Source organism: Gorilla gorilla, chromosome 12 (assembly GCF_029281585.2).
Source record: "Gorilla gorilla gorilla isolate KB3781 chromosome 12, NHGRI_mGorGor1-v2.1_pri, whole genome shotgun sequence".
NCBI lineage: Eukaryota > Metazoa > Chordata > Mammalia > Primates > Hominidae > Gorilla > Gorilla gorilla.
The window spans coordinates 113,544,992-113,564,692 of NC_073236.2; the positions used below are offsets into that span (position 1 = coordinate 113,544,992).

The following is a 19,701-nucleotide window of genomic DNA, read 5'->3' on the forward strand; positions in this document are numbered from 1 at the left end:
GCTTTCATCGTAACTCAAGACTGAGTGTTCACCTTTACTTGAAAATAAATAATTTTCATGTGCCTACAATGAAAAATAATATATTTTTGGAATTTAAAAACTAATTGCATTTAATCTAATTCTTGTTGTTTATGACTGTATTACAAACTTGTATTGAGCCTTCACCTTATCCTTTCCTACACTATTAATTAGCTAAACAAAAGACCTTTTGATCTGGGTATAGATAGATCACCTCAACTGAATGATTTGGGCATCAGAATCATTCTGAAATATCTAGAGCTCACTTTTTCCCCTAAGACAAAACAACTGAGAATCAGAAAGTCTGGGTTCTAGTCCTGGCTTTGTAATCAACCAGCAGTGTAACCTTGAATGTATCATTTAATCTCTCCCATCTTGTATTTTCCAAATATTTTGGGAACAGATGGTTTATCTGGTCCTTGAACTTATATGATTTGGGGAGATATATATAACATTTACATATGTTTGATGCTGTTAATAGCTAAGTAAATAATCTTATTTAGAGTTGTCAAAGAAAATAGTATTTCTAGTTACAAAGATACATTCTTTAGGGTGTCCTGAGGATTAAAATACAAAAATAAATAAATAAATAAATAAATTTTTAAAAACCCACAATACCCAAACAATGCTTAACAAAATTTAATCTTACTCTTTATTCATGTGTACTTTATGATCTTCTCATGCTTCAGAGTTGGCATTTCCAACTTCAATTACCATTTTATTACATGTACAGAAGCTATGGCTAAAAGTTTCAGTAAAGTTCAGCATATGTATACTTTCCATATTCAGAATTTCTATAGTATCAAAAGTCTTGGCCAGGCGCAGTGGCTCACACCTGTAATCCCAGCACTTTGGGAGGCCAAGGCGGGTGGATCATTTGAGGTCAGGAGTTTGAGACCAGCCTGGCCAACATGGTGAAACCCCGCTCTACTACAAATACAAAAATTAGCTGGGCATGGTAGTGCACACCTGTAGTCCCAGCTACTCAGGACGCTGAGGCAGGAAAATCGCTTGAACCTGGGAGGCAGAGGTTTCAGTGAGCCAAGATGGCGTCATTGTACTCCATCCTGGGCGACAGAGTGACACTCCGTCTCAAAAAAAAAAAAAAAAAAAAAAGTCTTAAGTGTTTGAAACTCCAAATTTTTCTACTAAAACAATGTTGTCAGTGGTACTCAGTTTCTCCAGGTCAGTCCAGAAAAGTCTGCTGAACTCATACACAGATGAACTATAACACTAACACTCCTGACTACATCATTTCTAAGTATTACTGTTGGAAAATTCTCTTAGAATGCAAAAAATGCCCATCTGTCTCCAACTTTCTATTCCTCTCAATGCAATCAACTGACTGAACAATAAAAACAAAACTTGTCTCCAACTATTCCCTCCTCATCCCAATTCTTGGCCTGGGGCAGAAGCTGGGTGTGAAACAGAGTGAAGATAAAACGGGTGAGAGAGAAGATGTTGGAGCAGAGGGCAGGAGCAGGCTGACCACTGGCTCCAAAAGTGCCTCCTTCCTCTCTTCCTCAATAAGGGTACAGACTTAGCAATAAATACTTAAGGTCTAAGTATCATTTTCAGAGGAAACTAGGAGTCATTCAAGTCAAGTAGGGATGCTGGGAAGAAGGAAAGACAATCACATTTCCTTCAGAAGAAAGGGGATTTTTCTTTCATGACTAGAAAAGGAGAAGGGATATTCCTAGAGCTGACAGGTAAACTGAGCCCTGTTTGTATTCATTTTTAGGCAAAGTTTTGAGTCTTAATTTTCCATCTTCATGTAAACCCAATTATTCTTTACCTGCCAAAACCTCATTGCTTTTTAGACAACATATCTAATTCAATAGGCAAGGTGATGCCATTATAATATTCAAAATTTTTTGGAAATATGAACATTTTAACAAAACCAGAAAATAAGCATCCACATTTCATTTTTCTCTACTCAGACATTTAAAATTTTATAATAAAGTAATATTCTTACCTGAGGCATAAAAGTCAGGATCAAAGTATGCCATTAGCAGAAAATTGAATACAACCAGCAGAAAGCCAGAAAAAGTTATCAGATTGGGCGCCAGCCAAGTAGGAAATACCTATTTTTGCAAAATAATTATAAAATAATTAAAGTAGAGGAATCTCTGTCCAATATATACTACAACATGCAAACTGAAGTCATAATAAAAGCTATACATTTGAAAGATCATATGGAGAAGTTATAGACATTAACACGTAAACGATAATCTCCATCAGCATTCTTTCTTCCATCCTCTATTTTTTAACTAACTCTGTAATCAGCAAACTTCTATAATCATAACATTAAGTCTATTTTAGAAAAATTTTTAAAGGGATTTTACAAAAATGACAAATCCCAGGGTATAAACTTCAACAGTAAGATAAATCAAAAGGTATGTGATTTGGGGTATTGTGATTGGGGAAGGGTGGTTTCTCTAAATACCTTATGAAACTGAGAGTTGCATTTATAATACTCCATAAAATAGGTTAAAATCTTTAAAACTTACTAAAACAAAAAGTACATGCATATTAATTATCTTACCTTTACTATAGTGTTCCAAAATGGATGCATGACATACAGAGAAAGTGGATTGGTATCCACAGCACTGTACTGTTAAGAAATGAAAGAAAATATTCAGAGTAAATCCTTGCCTACTAGTAGACAGAATAACATTTCTCAGATGAAAATAATAGTAAAGCCAGGCGCAGTGGCGCATGCATATAACCCAGCTACTCAAAAGGCTGAGGCCTGAGGATCACTTGACCCCAGGAATTTGAGACCAGCCTGGGCAACATAGTGAGATCCCATCTCCAAAAAAAAAAAAGGGGGGGGGGGGAGAAAGAAAGTAATAGTACAAAAATACTACAGGCCAGGCATAGTGGCTCACACCTATAATCCTAGCACTTCGGGAAGGTCAAGGCAGGCAGATTACTTGAGGTCAGGAGTTCAAGATCAGCCTGGCCAACGTGGTGAAACCCCGTCTCTACTAAAAATACAAAAATTTGCTGGGCCATGGTGGCACACGCCTGTAATCCCAGCTACTCGGGAGGCTGAGGCAAAGGTTGCAGTGAGCCAAGCCTGTGCCACTGCACTCCAGCCTGGGCGACAAAGCAAGACTGAGTCTCAAAAATAATAATAATAATACTAATAATACAAAAATAACCTGGAGAATACACCTATTTTTATGATGTCCTAATCTGAGTAGCAAAACTGGAATAGCAACATAAATGAGGCAAAGACTATCAAGCAGTCAGATATTATCATAGGGGAAGTCTAAAGATCAACCCAAATCGCAGAGTTAATCATACAGTGGTTGTTTCATTAGCACATACTCAACCAGAGTCCAAATCGCCAGGATAATCACTGACTCATCCTTCACTCTCAATCAGCTTTTACATTATGGTGTTTCAGTAGAGAAATTTATATTGCTTACATGTCCTCACTTATTATGCAGGATCAGCAAAATGCACACTGCATGCATTCACACACTAACCACGCACCTTCTCAACCTCCTTCATCCCTCTCAACTTAGAGGAATCTGTGTTTCCTTTTGATACTATTACGATACACTTACTAGCTGTGAGACCTTGGGCAAGTTACTTAATCTCTCTGCCTTAGTTTCTTCACCTGTAAAATGAAGATGATAGTCCTTACCTCAAGGGATTGTCATAAGGATTAGATATGTGAAGTGCTCAGAACTGACCTACAGTAAGTACTATGTAAGTATTAGCTATTATAATTACATATGTTTTAAGTACCAAAGGAATGACAGACCCCTGTATAGCAGGATACTGAATTGCATAAACATGCACAGGAAGACAAAATAGGTTAGGGTCATACGGTAAGGGAGCTTATTCCCCAGTTACTGAGCTATCTAATAAGAATGTAAAGGAAATTTTAAAAGACATACATAAACATGTAAAACTTTAAGGGTCATGTTGATAACTTATTCACTCCACACACAAACACTGCTAGGTATGGGGAAGAAGGGATACAAAACTGGTAACAGACAAGTCTTGAACTAAATAATATTAGCCTAGTTCAAACCCTCCTTGAGGGTTCACAGTATTACCTGGGTGATTACCTAATTCATCCATCTGAAATTTACATATTATACTAGTCACACGCTTGAAAAAGTTTTTCTTTTTTTTTTTTCTTTTTTTTGAGATGGAGTCGCTCTGTCACCCAGGCGGGAATGCAGTGGCGCAATCTCAGCTCACTGCAACCTCCGCCTCCTGAGTTCAACCAATTCTCCTGCCTCAGCCTCCCGAGTAGCTGGGATTAGAGGCGTGCACCACCTGGCTAGTTTTTGTATTTTTAGTAGAGACGGGGTTTCACCATGTTGGTCAGGCTGGTCTTGAACTCCTGATCTCAGGTGACCCACCTGCCTCGGCCTCCCAAAGTGCTGGGATTACAGGCGTGAGCCACCGGACCTGGCCACCTTTGCTTATATTTTCTATGTGTGTTCAGTATGTATACAAAATAAGTAGTAATCATTTGAGTATCTGATTTTTAAAAATCATAATTAAAGATCAAAATTTCTTTCTGAATAACTTTTATGAATATGCAAGAAATACATCAGTGTTTCAAGACTTAAAAGTGTGATGGATCACGAAGTCAGGAGATCGAGACCATCCTGGCTAACATGGTGAAACCCCATCTCTACTAAAAATACAAAAACTTAGCCGGGCACGGTGGCAGGTGCCTGTACTCCTAGCTACTCGGGAGGCTGAGGTAGGAGAATGGCGTGAACCCGGGAGGCGGAGCTTACTCCAGCCTGGGCGACAGAGCAAGACTCTGCTAAAAGGGTCAACTCTTTTAGCAAAGAGTCAACCAGTAAGCCAAATGCTTATTCAACAGACTCCATGTCTGAGGTTCTTCCATTTCTCCAACCCATCCTAACTAAAATGAAATAAATTGGACAAAAGATCTGAGACAGTAGTAAGAAATGATGATGGGCTGGCTAGGTGAGTGGCTCACGCCTATAATTCCAGCACTTTGGGAGGCTGAGGCGGGCGGATCATTTGAGGTTATGAGTTCGAGACCAGCCTGGCTGACACGGTGAAACTCCGTGTCTACTAAAAATACAAAAACAAATTAGTCGGGTGTGGTGGCATACGCCTGTAATCCCAGCTACTTGGGAGGCTGAGGCAGGAGAATCGCTTGAACCAAGGGGGCAGAGGCTGCAGTGAGCCAAGATTGCGCCACTGCGCTCCAGCCTAGACTACAGAGTGAGACTCCATCTCAAAAAAAAAAAAAAAAAAAGAAATGATGATGGACAATGTGGTTTGCTTCTAATGGCCAGAGGTAGAAACTCTAAAGCTGCATCCAGCCTCTCAGAAGGAGCCCAGTTATATTAGTACAGCAGTCACCTACTTAACCAAGGTTTCATTTTAACCATAGCCAACCAGGGTCGGAAAATAGGTAAGTACAGTACATACAGACGTTTTGAGAGAGAGAGACCAAATTCACATAACTTTTATTACAGTACATTGTTATAGTTGTTTTATCCTTAGTTGTTGTTGTTAATCACTCACTGTGCCTAAACTTTATCACAGGTGTGTATGTATAGGAAAAAATAGTATATACAGTCGCCCCTCGGTATCTGTGGGGAATTGGCCCCAGGACTCTGTGGATGTTCAACTCCCTTATATAAAATGGCACAGTATTTGTCTATAACCTACACACATCCTCCCATATACTTTTTTTTTTTTTTTTTTTTTTTTTTTTGAGACGGAGTCTCGCTCTGTCGCCCAGGCTGGAGTGCAGTGGCGCGATCTCGGCTCACTGCAAGCTCCGCCTCCTGGGTTCACGCCATTCTCCCGCCTCAGCCTCCCGAGTAGCTGGGACTACAGGCGCCCGCCACCACGCCCGGCTAATTTTTTTAGTATTTTTAGTAGAGACGGGGTTTCACCGTGTTAGCCAGGATGGTCTCGATCTCCTGACCTCGTGATCCACCCGCCTCGGCCTCCCAAAGTGCTGGGATTACAGTCCCATATACTTTTTGAGACGGAGTCTCACTCTGTCTCCCAGGCTGGAGTGCAGTGGCACGATCTTGGCTCACTGCAAGCTCTGCCTCCCAGGTTCATGCCATTCTCCTGCCTCAGCCTCCTGAGCAGCTAGGACTATAGGCGCCCACCACCACGCCCAGCTAATTTTTTGTATTTTCAGTAGAGACGGAGTTTCACTGTGTTAGCCAGGATGGTCTCGATCTCCTGACCTCGTGACCCACCCACCTTGGCCTCCCAAAGTGCTGGGATTACAGGCGTGAGCCACCACGCCCCGACATATACTTTAAATCATCTCATGTTACTTATGATATCTAATACAATGTAAATGCTATGTAAATAACTGTTATATTGCATTGTCTTTTTATCTGTATCTTTTGTTGTACTGTTATTATTATTTTTTTTTAATATTTTCAATCCACAGTTGGTTGAATCGATGGATGTGGAACCTGTGGATACAGAGAAACTACTGTACAGGGTTCCATACTATCCTTGGTTTGGGGCATCCATTGGGGGTCTTGGACTGTATCTCCCACAGGTAAGCAGAGGGCAATTTTACTAGTGTTCTTACTAAACATGTCCTAAACTTACAACTTTCACTTGTAGGATGGTCTACAGTTTTGTCGTTGTTGCTGTTCTTTGTTTTTTTGAGATGGAGTCTCACACTATTGTCTGGGCTGGAGTGCAATGGTGTGATCTTGGCTCACTGCAACCTCCGCCTCCCGGGTTCAAGTGATTCTCCTGCTTCAGCCTCCTAACTGGGATTACAGGTGCACGCCCCCACGCCCGGCTAATTTTTTGTATTTTTAGTAGAGACAGGGTTTCACCATGTTGGCCAGGCTGGTCTCGAATTCCTGACTTCATGATCCACCCATCTTGGCCTCCCAAAGCGCTGGGATTACAGGTGTGAGCCACCGTGCCGGCCAGGATGGTCTACAGTTTACAAAGCCTTTCCGTAATAGATAACACTCCATTAGAGCCTGTGCAGAATGAAAGAGTTCTGAACTGACAGGACTGCCTGAATTTAAGTCTTCAGACCTGAGGACCAGGAACCAATATGAACCCCTACAGGCTGCCAATGACAAGATAGGAGGGCCCTACACTCCTTTACTTCACAAAAGTCTGCATCAGAACCACGAAATATAGCCAGCGGGGCAAATAAAATGAAAAATCACCCCTTTCAAGTCCACCATCCATCGTAAAGCACAGAAGTTGTAAGTTCAGATCAGAAGAAAACCGTTTGAGATATCACATGAATACCTAATATAGTGCACAAAGTAACTGTGCAATGTTCTTAATTCAACTGTTTGCTCATTTTCATTCAGCAGCTTTTCATAATTTAACTTTAATCTAAAAGAACGTCTTTAAGGAATGGTATTTTGACTTGAAAAGCTCCTCTTTTAAAATTCTGAAGCTTTAACATGAAATTTCGACTTCAGGAGATCAGAAGTATGACACAAGGAGGCCAGTTTACCTAATTGGATTTCAATTATTTGACATTCAATAACAGCTGATGAGTTCAAACAGGAAGAAAGATTAATAGATTATAGAAGGCAGCAAAACTCTGTGCTCTCGCCTTACACACCTGAGTATTTTTCAAGGTCACATACCACTCACAATAAACAAACTCTAAACTGTCTTAAGAACCCACAAGAAGAAGAATGACTTGAACCTTCCACGTTCATGAAAAAGATAAAATGCAAACTTTTAAAGGTGCTAGACTAGATTTGGGTTTGTTAACGTTTGTTAAAGGTATTATTTTCCACTGGAGTGACATTTTGGCAAACACCAGGAAACCTGAACCAGGTAGATAATCCAGTTAAGACCTGGCATGACTTGCTTGGCTCTACAATCTATCAGGCTAGGGTAAGCTAGAGCCCTCAAAACTGCTTGAGGACCACAGGCTGGGTTTGATAGACTCGTTCCATGAAAAACCTCAGAGCTCAGAGATGCCTAACCTTATACACCATTGTATATCTGACCCTCATTTAGGAGAAGACGTAAAACAGTCATCGGGCCTCATTTTAAAGGCCTCAGATCACCAAAAAACCAAAACAAACAAAAAAACTCACCAACTCATTACTTCCAGAAGCAACCCAATTCAAAGTTAAAACAATTTTTCTATACACTAACAAAATCCTCCCCTGCCCTATATCATCTATCCTGTGTTTTCATTTTGCTCTACAAGTTAAGCAGTCTAATTTTTCTTTTTTTTGAGACAGAGTCTCACTCTGTCACCCAGGCTGGAGTGCAGTGGTGTGATCTCAGCTCACTGCAACCTCTGCCTCCCGGGTTCAAACGATTCTCCTGCCTCAGCCTCTTGAGTAGTTGGGATTACAGGCACCCGCCACCACACCTGGCTAATTTTTGTATTTTTAGTAGAGTCGCGGTTTCACCATGTTGGTCAGGCTGGTCTTGAACCCCTGACCTCAGGTGATCTGCCCATCTCAGCCTCCCAAAGTTCTAGGATTACAGGCAAGTACCACTACATCAGGCCTAATTTTTCTTCTAAACTACAGTCTTTCAAATATTTGAAGACAGCGCTCCCTGTCACACCTAAATCTTTTCATCATCTGTTCCTATACTCCTTTTTGCCATGGTTTCAGTCTCCTTCATTATCTAGGTCTAGTTTAATACACCAGGGGTTGGAGAGCTTTTTCTGTAAAGGTCTAGATAGTAAATATTTGAGGCTTTGCAGGCCATATGGTCTTTTTAACAAATACGTAACACTTGAAACAAGAAAGCAGTCACAGAAAATATGTAAGCAAATGGGCCTGGCTGTGTTCTAGTAAAACTGTATTCACAAAAACAGGCAGACTGGGGGCTTCAGTTTGACAACTCCTGCTTCAGACAATCCAATTTGTTGTTAAATCAACACAAACATGTGGTCTAAGGCAAAAGGAGCATTTCAAGTGGTATATGAATAGGAAGCAGAACATGACTATAAGCCCCTCTTCCTTGATAACTTACGCTGCTCAAGATATTATTAATTCCCGGGACAACTAAATCATACTGCAGTCACCTGAACCCCCTCAGGCCTTTCTCACGTGGACTGCAAAGCCATCTTTCTCTATGCTAATATGAGCTTGACTACTGGAATGCAGGTGTGATACCGCATCTAAAGTTTTAACATTTCGTCTTGCTAGAGTCAACTCATTTCTGCCCTCTCCAGATTTCTTCTGATCCTGGCTTAGTTATCCAAGGAAATAGCTATTCCTACCAAAACTCTCAGCATATAAATCTGGTCATGCTAATAATGCTTTCACTTAAGTCTCTGTAAAAATGCCAATCAACGTAGACCTTCTAAATATTTCCCTCAAGACTGCTATTACGGACCGGGCATTGTGGCTCATGCTTGTAATCCCAGTGCCTTGGGAGGCTGAGGTGGGGTGGGGGAATCACTTGAGCCCAGGAGTTTGAGACCAGCCTGGGCTATAAAAGGTTTTTTTTGTATTGTGTTTGTCTTTTTTTGAGACGGAGTCTCACTCTGTCGCCAGGCTGGAGTGCAGTGGCAGCGATCTTGGCTCACTGCAACCTCCGCCTCCCAGGTTCAAGCGATTCGCCTGCCTCAGCCTCACAGATGTGCACCCCATGGCCTGGCTAAATTTTGTATTTTTAGTAGAGATGGGGTTTCACCATGTTGGCCAGGCTTGTCTTGAACTCCTGACCTCAAGAGATCCTCCCGTCTTGGGCTCTCAAAGTGCTGGGATTGCAGGCGTGAGCCACTGCGCCCCACTAAGACTGGGTAATTTATAAAGAAAAAGAGGTTTAATGGACTCACAGTTCCATGTGGCTGAGGAGGCCTCACAATCATAGTGGAAGGCGAAAGGCATGTCTTACTTGGCGACAGGCAAAGAGAGAATGAGAGCCACGCAAAAGGGGTTTCCTCTTATAAAACCATCAGATCTCATGAGACTTATTTACTCCCACAAAAACAGTATGGAGGAAACCGCCCCCGTGGTTCAATTTCTCCGACCGGGTCCCTCCCACAATTCGTGGGAATTGTGGGAGCTACAATACAAGGTGAGATTTGGGTGGGGGCGCAGCCAAAGCATATCAGCAACAAAGCAAGACACTACTCCCCACACCCCTTAAAAAATAACCACATGTACACAATTTGTGATAAATACTATAAAGGGAATTATCCGAGTATTATGCAAGAAGAGGACAAGGGGACAGAAACACAGGGAACAAGGCCATATGAAGAGGGAGGGCAAGCTTGGAGTTATGCTGCCACAGGCCCAGGCAGGCCAGGAGCTACTGGAAGCTGAAAGAGGCAAGGAAGGATTCTCACCTAGAGCTTTTGGAGGGTGTGTGGCTCTGCCAATACCTTGTTTTTCTACACTTCTAGCCTCCGTAACTATGAGAGAATTAAAATTCTGTTGCTTAAAGCCACTCAGTGTGTGGTAATTTTTATGGCAGCCTTAGGAGGCTAGTAAAGATGGTAACCAGCTCCCAGAAAAGAAGAGAACAAGTGGAGCAGGAAGTGTGCCTAGTCAGAGTGGTCAGAGGCAGCTTCTAGAAGGCGACATTTAAGCTGAGTCCTAGATGAGAAGGCAGTCAGGTAAAGAATGTATGAGACACAATAGTGAGTGGAAGGCTAAAGACAATGTGCTTTCATAGATTCCACTTATATGAAGTTCAAAAACAGAATTGATTTATGGCAAAAGAAGTCCTAACAGTAGTTTGGTGAGAGGGACTGATGGGGACCTTCTGAGGCACTAGAAATAATTCTGTATCTTGAGTTGGGTGGTGGTTACATGGGTATATACACATGTAATAAAGCAGTAAATTATACACTTAAGATCTTAATGTATTACAGTATTTATGTGTAATTTTTACCTAAAAAGGAAAAAAGAAAACGAAAGACCATATGACTCACGTGTGTGTGTGTGGAGGTAGGGATGTAATACATGCCAAGAAACACCTTCAAGGCAGGAGAACAATAACATGTACAAAGACCACCAACAGAAGTATCAGAAATGCTGAAGGAAGGCCAATGGAGCTCCAGCATCATATAGAAGGGTGATATAAAATGAGACTGGAAAGGCGGGCAGACATCACCTGGCAGGACCACAGGGAGTTGGATTTTATTCTAAGAACAAAAAATGGTCCTTAAGAGGACCATTCTGATCATGGTGTAGAAAATGGACTTGAAGTGGGTAAAGTACAAACTAGAGATCAGTTAGAAACTATTATAGTTTATCAGGCAAGTGACAATTACGGGTTTAGTCTAGGAGGAGTACAATGACTTGTAAAATACTTTCTAAATATGCTGTGAAGTGTCCATTTTTGAGAAGATTAGAAATGAGTCCCCCTTAATTTAAGAAGGAAATTGGCTCTAACATAAGGAAAACTATGAAAACACCTTCTCGGACCTAAAAGTATGTCCTTTATACATGTATTTAAATCCCTTCTATGTACCAATAAGAAAACTGAACTGACACATCTTTGCACTAAATACTGAGCTCTGGACAACTTAGTAATCACACTGAGTCCACTGCCCCAAGTAATGCTCTACTATCTATTAACCAGGCATGGTAGTACACGCCTGTAGTCCCAGCTACTCAGGAGGCTGAAGTGGGAGGATCACTTGAACCCAGGAGTTTGAGGCTGCAATGAGCTATGACATGTCACTGTACTTCAGCCTGGGCAACAGAGGGAGATCTTATTTCTAATTAAAACAAAACATCACTAAACTTAAAATACAAAAAAAGTAGGGGGAAGGATAATTAACCCTAGGACAGAAATAAAAAGTTTTTTAATGTACTTTTAATCAATACAAGACTTGAGGCCAGGAATGCTGGCTCACCCAGGCAAGGTGGCTCAACGCCAATAATGCCAGCACTTTGGGAGGCTGAGATAGGCAGATAGCTTGAGCCCAGAGCTTCAAGACCAGCCTGGGAAACACAGAGAAACCCCGTCTCTACAAAATAATACAAAAATGAGCCAGGTGTGGTGGTGTATGCCTGCAGTCCAGCTACTTGAGAGGTTGAAGTGGGAGGATCACCTGAGCCTGGGGAGGTTGAGGCTACAGTGAGCCATGATCATGCCACTGCACTCCAGCCTAAGCAACAGAGCGAGACACCCTCTCAAAAAAAAAAAAGGGAGAGAGAGACTTGAAGAACTACGCCCACAGAGAACATGACTCATTGAGCAAGGAGATCTAATTTCAGTGAATACCGTCGTTTACATCTAACAAGTCGGAGAGAGGAGGGTGGCAATAGGAGACTGGAGAATTAGAGCAATGAGACAAATACAAGCAAGTCATGATGACAAACAGGTTTGCTTGCTAGACTTTAAGTAAGCTCTAACAAGATGAGAAGATACGGCAAAAGGAGGCGTCATTTAGTGAATGAACTTGAAATCTTTGCTGAGGAATTTGGATATCAAACACATGGAAGCCACTGCAGACTCTTAAATAGGGTGCAGTATTTGAGAAAAATTATTTATTGTCTCTTGTGCTATTACATATGATTATTCTTTTCAGAAGAAATCTGAAGCCAAAGACTATCTGGGGGACCCAAGCTAGACAGACTCCTTATTACTCTTTCCAACTGTCCATTACGTTGCCACCCTTCACTTCCTATCTGAAAATAGTTTCTCTTGGTATAACCACCAGGGATGTGTATAAGTGTGGATATATTATATGCTAGCCAATGTTCATTTGTGCAGGGAATCACAAATGTCAAGTTTTGTTTATTTACTCAGCACTTATACAGCACTATGTGCCAGGCACTTTATAAATTTTAACTCATTCAGTTTTCAGAATTATCCTATGGGGCAGGTACTACTCCATTTCACAGATGAGGAAACCTGGTTAGATTAAGTTACCTGCTAAGTATCACATAGCTGGTATGTGGAAACTTTTTAACGTAATATTAGTCCAAAAGCTAATTATTTAATCAAAAGCCTTTTATCTCAATTAGAGCTAATCATAAATGAAATGGTCTTTATACTCAACTAAATGCAAGACTAGTAAATTCAGGCCCACTTGCCCCTACTAATCATTTTAAACCAGGGAAAGAGTAAACAAAATCAGGTTTTTCCCACTACCTTTTCCCCATCTGCATACATTAGATACACATCCAATTAAGCATGCCGTTAAAGGTCTTTATTCTAATGTTTATATATCTTACACAAAAACAGCCAGTACCGCCAGGCGCGGTGGCTCACATCTGTAATCCCAGCACTTTGGTAGGCCAAGGCGGGCGGATCATGAAGTCAGGAGATCCAGACCATCCTAGCTAACACGGTGAAACCCCGTCTCTACTAAAAAAAAAAAACAAAACAAAAAATTAGCCGGGCGTGGTGGCGGCCGCCTGTAGTCCCAGCTAATGGGGAGGCTGAAGAAGGAGAATGGCATGAACCCAGGAGGCGGAGTTTGCAGTGAGCCGAGATCGCACCACTGCACTCCAGCCTGGGCGACAGTGAGAGTCTCGAAAAAACAAAACAAAACAAAAAAACAAAAACAAACAGCCAGTACCTACAAGGCAGAGTTTATACTTCATTCTTAGTTTTGAGAGGCAGAATAGCAGGAAGAACATGGACTCCAGACTGATTGCCCGAGTTCAAATCTCAGCTCCACCACTTAAGAGCTGAGGGACCCTGAGCAAGTTACTTAAATTTTCAGTGTCTCGGTGAAACAGCGAAAATAGTACCTCTTTCTCAGATGGCAGTTGTGAATATTAAATGAGATAATACACATAAAGCACTTAAAGCAGTGCCTGGCACAGAGTATACAATATATAAATGTTTGCTATCATTATTATTGTTATTCAGTATTTATGATGATATTGCTTTCCCTCACTGAGCTCCCAAGGCTCGGCCTGGTCACTTACACACCCGCCACTTCCTTGTGCTTCTAACATACCAGGGTCTTTCCAGTGTCTGTGCCTTGGTTCCCACGGGTGTCTTTGAATGGCACACCTTTCCCCAAGTTTCCCTTATGCAGTAGGCAAACTCTTATTTAGCAAAGAATTTCTTAATATTTAAGCACTACAGCAGTTAGAGAAACAAGCCATCATCAGTGAACTGTTATTTCAGAAGGTAGTAAAAGATCCAATTCAAGATGTTTCCTCCAAATAGCACCTAAAAATATAGTAGCCATCTTCTTACCACTAAATCTCTCCCCTTCTGCAGTTTTCCACCCATCTTTCTTGTCTCTGCCAACTGCAGAAATAATTCTTTCTGCCAGACATATGTAAATCACTATCTAAGACAACTAGAATACATTTCAAGCCTTATTAATGTACTTACAGGGAAGAGAGGGCAGTTCCCCAAATCTAGTCAAGGTGACCAAGGTACAATTAAAGATAAGTTACGCTTCAATTAACTGTAATGGATCCAGGCAATGCCATAATTAACATATTGTATTGTAGTCAGCTTGTAGTCATAATAAATGAAAATCAAAATATCAACAATTTCTCATGCTCTTTCTATTGAGGCTCTAAAAGGAAAAGTGTTCGTATCTTTGAAATTTTTACAGAAATGTCCTCTAACAGAGGACAACTCATTCACAAACGAGATTTCTTTACAAGTTTTCTTTGTTTTAATTCCAAGTCCATAAGCCACACTTTCATGTGGTCCCATCCAAGAGAAGTGACCTGTGCAAAACACTATTGTATTTTTTTTAAATTATATATATAAAACAGCATGCTGTTTCATAAAACCCTGCCTCAGTGACTACCACCTCTATCCACCCAGTCATCCTACCAGAACCTGAGTCATCCCAGACTCCTCCCCGTCTTTTATGTGGCCCTCTACACCACCTCCAGCTAGTCAGTCACCATGTTCTGCCAATCTTGTATCTTCAAATCAAGGATCACAGGGATCTGGCAGGTAAACTGAACAAAGCATTCCTGCATAAAGCATATGCACTGGTAGAGAAATGGCAAATTAGAGAGCAAACAAAAAGAGGGCAAGCACTATTCAGCATCAGCTGATTCTTGTCAAGAGGAAGTTCAGGGCCAGTATAGTCCAATATTCTGGTTTTTTTTTTTCAAGAGAATCCAGAAATCTGGATTTTTATGAGAAAGACACTAATTTTTTTTATTATTATTGAGATGAAGTCTTGCTCTGTCTCCCATGCTGGAGTGCAGTGGCACGATCTTGGCTCACTGCAACCTCCACCTCCCGGATTCAAGCGATTCTCCTGCCTCAGCCTCCCAAGTAGTTGGGATTACAGGCACACACCACCATGCCCAGCTAATTTTTGTATTTTTAGTAGAGACAGGGTTTCACCATGTTGGCCAGGGTGGTCTCGAACTCCTGACCTCGTGATCCACCTGCCTCAGCCTCCCAAAGTGAGATTACAGGCGTGAGCCACCGCGCCCGGCTAGAGATAGTAATTTTTGAAAGAAAGCAAGTGTGGGCCAAATTAAACATAACTGTTGGCTAAATTCAGTGTGCAGGTCAATCTGTTTTGACGTCTATCTTTAGAATCCCCACTCCTTCCTTTTTATCCCCACCCCTTAGTTCAGGCCTTTGACATTTCTTAACTTAGTTTTATGCAGAAGCATCCTAAAAGGCCTCCAGATCACCTCTACCTCTCTCCATCTTCTACACACTGCCAGAGTGAGCTTCCTAAAATTGAAATGTGATCCTGTCTGGATTTCAATTTTAAACAGTGGCTCCCCAAAACCTATAGCACTATAATGTGCCTAAGAACCACTTAAGATATTTGGCTTTTTTTTCTTTTCTGAGACAGGGTCTCACTCTGTCACCTAGACCAGAGTGCAGTGGCGTGATCTCAGCTCACTGCAGCCTTGACTTCCCAGGCTTCAGCAAACCTCCCACCTCAGCCTCCAGAGTAGCTGGGACACAGGTATGCGCCATAACACCTGGCTAATTTTTGTATTTTTGGTGAAACTGGGTTTCACCATATTGCCCCGGCTGGTCTCAAACTACTGGGCTCAAGCAATCCACTTGCCTTGGCCTCCCAAAGTGCTGGAATTACAGGCCTAAGGCACTGCACCTGGCCTGAGGTATTTCTTAAACATAGAAATAACCGCAATCTATCCAATCTGTATCTCCCAAAGAGAGCCAGGAATTTGCTAAAGACCCTCCCGAAGTGATTCTTGCCAATAGTCCTTGAACCACACAGTGATCTACAGGATCAAATCCAGAAGTCCTTTACATCAAATCATCCCCCTCTGACAGCACCCCACCTCACTCTCCAGTCTCATCTCCTGCCACTCCACCATTATGTCTAAAGACCTTATCTAACTTCTTGTGGTTCCCAGAAAATACCCTGAGGCCTTCATCACTTTACACTCCATTGCTCTCTTGTTCCATAATGCCTTTCTCCCCTCTTAACCTGGTAGTACAGTCTGATTTATGACAGTTTCACTCGTAATTTTTCAACTTTACAATGGTGCAAAGGCAACACGCATTCGGTAGAAAGTGGTATGATATTCTCTTGAAATTCTGGGCAGCACAGCGAGCCACAGCTCCTAGTCAGTAATGCAATCACAAGGGTGAACAGGCCAGGTGTAGTGGCTCATGCCTGTAATCCCAGCACTTTGGGAGGCCAAGGCAGGCGGATCACCTGAGGTCCGGAGTTCAAGACCACCCTGGCCAACACGGCGAAACCCGTCTCTACTAAAAATACAAAAATTAGCCGGGTGTGGTGGTGCGTGCCTGTAATCCTAGACACTCAGGAGGCTGAGGCATGAGAATTGCTTGAACCCAGGAGGTGGAGGTGGCAGTGAGCCGAGATTGTACCTCTGCACTCCAGCCTGGGCAACAAAATGAGACTCCGTCTCAAAAAAAAGTGAACAACCAATTCTCTACTGCACTGCCAGATGATTTTGCTCAAGTACAGGTGAATTAATCTAAGTGTTCTGAGCACATTTAAGGTAGGCTAGGCTAAGCTATGATGTTCAGTAGGTTAAGTGTATTAAATGTATTTTTGACTACAATAGGTCTATCAGGAACAGAAACCCATCATAAATGGAGCAGCATCTCTCTCTCTCTCCTTCTCTCTATATAATATAAATATATATATTCATCTTTCTAGACTGAGCTTTGCCTTCACCTCCATCCCCTGAAGGCTTTCTCAACTCTAGCTCCCACTCCCTGGAAGCTGCCTCCTCTCCTCTTCCACAGCAGCCAGCACTTGCCTAACTGGACTTATTAACTTTTTATAACTGTTCATTTACATGTTCACATGCCACCAAACTGAGTTATTTGAAGACAAGAATTTCAACTTAGCTTAATTCTGCAGCCTAAATGCTATGCCTGACACTGAGTAGACCCTCAATAAATGCTTGTTGAATAAACAAAATCAAACTGTATGATGGCCAGGCACGGTGGCTCCTGCCTATAATCCCAGCACTTTGTGAGGCCAAGGGAGGAAGATCAACTGAGGAATTCAAGGCTGCAGTAAGCTATGATCGCACCACTGCACTCCAGCCTGGGCAACAAAGCAAGACCCTGTCTCTAAAAAAAGATAAGAATAAAAATAATTTTTTATGAAATTTTCAGGAACTAGTAAGGTTAAAGGCCAGATTCTGGTTCTTTAGCATTACCATTAAGATGCAAACACAATCTCTCTTTACCACCTCTAATTGTAATACTAATAAATTCACAATTATCATGATTCCTATAATCAGGCTGTTGTTGTTGAGAGCCAAGTTAATTAATTACCATAATATCAAAAACCAGTTCATCATGAAACTATATATATATTTATACACACACACTTTTTTTTTTGAGTCAGGGTCTTTCTCTGTTGCTCAGGCTGCAAAACAGTGGCACAATCATAGCTCACTGCAGCTCAACTTCCAGACTCAACTGATCCTCCCACTTCAGCCTCCCAAGTAGCTAGGACCATAGGCACGTGCTACCGTGCCTGGCTAATTTTTTTTTTTTTTGTGTGGAGATGAGGTCTCACTATGTTGCCCAACTTCTATCCTCAAGCCATCCTCCCACCTCAGCCTCCGGAAGTGTTGGGATTACAGGCATGAGCCACTGTGCCCAGACAAATAACTTCTTGAACCAACCAAACAAGATATTTCACAGAACATTTCCTCCCTGAGGCAAAATGATACAATTTCAAAGTAGCTGCTACGCTATCAATTAAAACTTTGCCTTCCCAAATGATGAGCAAACCAGGACAAAAAAAAAAAAAACTTGCAGTTTCACCCTTAGATAAGTGGGGAAAAATCCCTCAACTATAAAGACCTGTCCAAGGGCCGGGAACGGTGGCTCATGCCTGTAATCCCAACACTTTGGGAGGCCGAGGTGGGTGGATCACCTGAGGTCAGGAGTTCGAGACCAGCCTGGCCAACATGTGAAACCCTGTCTCAACGAAAAATACAAAAATTAGCCGGGCATGGTGGCAGGTGCCTGTAATCCCAGCTACTCGGGAGGCTGAGGCAGGAGAACTGCTTGAACCCGGGAGGCGGAGGCTGCAGTGAGCTGAGATCGCGCCACTGCACTCCAGCCTGGGAGACAAAAGCAAAACTCCATCTCAAAAAAAAAAAAAAAAGACAGGTGTGGTGGCTCATGCCTGTAATCTCAGCACTCTGGGAGGCCAGGGCGGATCACCTGAGGTTGGGAGTTTGAGACCAGCCTGACCAACATGGAGAAATGCACCTCTACTAAAAATACAAAGTTAGCCAGGTGAGGTGGTGCATGCCTGTAATCCCAGCTACTCGGGAGGCTGAGGCAGGAGAATCGCTTGAACGCAGGAGGCGGAGGTTTCAGTGAGCTGAGATCGCGCCATTGCACTCCAGCCTGGGCAACAAGAGCAAACCTCCATCTCCAAAAAAAAAAAAACCTGTCCAAAACAAAGGATGGGTAGAGGCAAAAATAAGGCTGAAATCCTTCAGTATAATTCTCTGAAGTTACCTTAGTTAATAAGCAACAGAGAACAATGGCAATGGTAGTTAAACCCGATATCTTCACATTTAAAATACAAAAGCATCCTTTCAATATCCAGACATAGAGCTCCTTTTTTTTTTTTTTTTTTACCATACTTCCAAAATGGTTTAGATTCTTTTACACTCTCATTCCTTCAATATTTGTTTAGCACTTACTCTGTTCATGGTACTGTGCTAGACCTCAGTCATGTTATTAAAGAAAAAAAAAAAAAAGTCAGCCATAGGGCCTGCCCTCTTAAAAGCTCAAGTCCTAAAAGAGAAAGTAGACATTCAACTAATAGTCAACTAACTGTTTAATACAATTGCGTTAAGTAACACAATAGCGAATACAAGTGTCAATACATAACACAGAATCCATCCCATGCTCTTCCATACCAAAAATCAATTGTCTTATAGTTTCCTGCTTCAGAAACCTAATTTCCACTCCCCGTGTGCACCCCTTTCAGCAGTTATTCTGTATACCTGCCAGGTTTCCAACTGTAGCTCTCAGATATACCTCTAGGGAAGATAAATTAAACTACTTCAAAAGTAATTTTTCCACCAACTGCTTTTGTAGTATCAGTTCTTCTTTACATCCCTCTTATAAAGCATCACATGAGGGAATACAAAATATCTTTTGAGTGTTTTCAATCTTTACCCATTTATGGGGAAAAAAGACTTTTTAAAATAAGCATTTATAAAGTGCTTACTATCTGAAGACAACATAAGGGGAACGCAACGATAAGAAAAAAAGATCTGTGAGATTTGTGTTCAAGCAAAACTGATCCCATGGATTTTTCCTTTG

The 19,701-nt window shown here is 41.7% G+C and overlaps 1 protein-coding gene across 5 annotated transcripts in view; it reads right to left on the minus strand.

Annotated features, from left to right (window-relative positions):
* SELENOI (selenoprotein I) overlaps positions 1–19,701 on the minus strand; it is a 48,800-nt gene that overhangs the window by 27,098 nt on the left and 2,001 nt on the right. For all 5 annotated transcript variants that reach the window (XR_008676759.2, XM_004028959.5, XM_055377600.2 and 2 more), the window contains exons 2-3: positions 2,564–2,632; positions 1,994–2,102 (exon numbers count right to left, since the gene is read on the minus strand). Coding sequence is in view for 4 of the 5 variants with exons in the window: in XM_004028959.5 (XP_004029008.2) it covers positions 1,994–2,102; positions 2,564–2,632 (178 nt within the window). In the remaining variant the exon portion in view is untranslated. The remainder of the gene's footprint in view (positions 1–1,993; positions 2,103–2,563; positions 2,633–19,701) is intronic.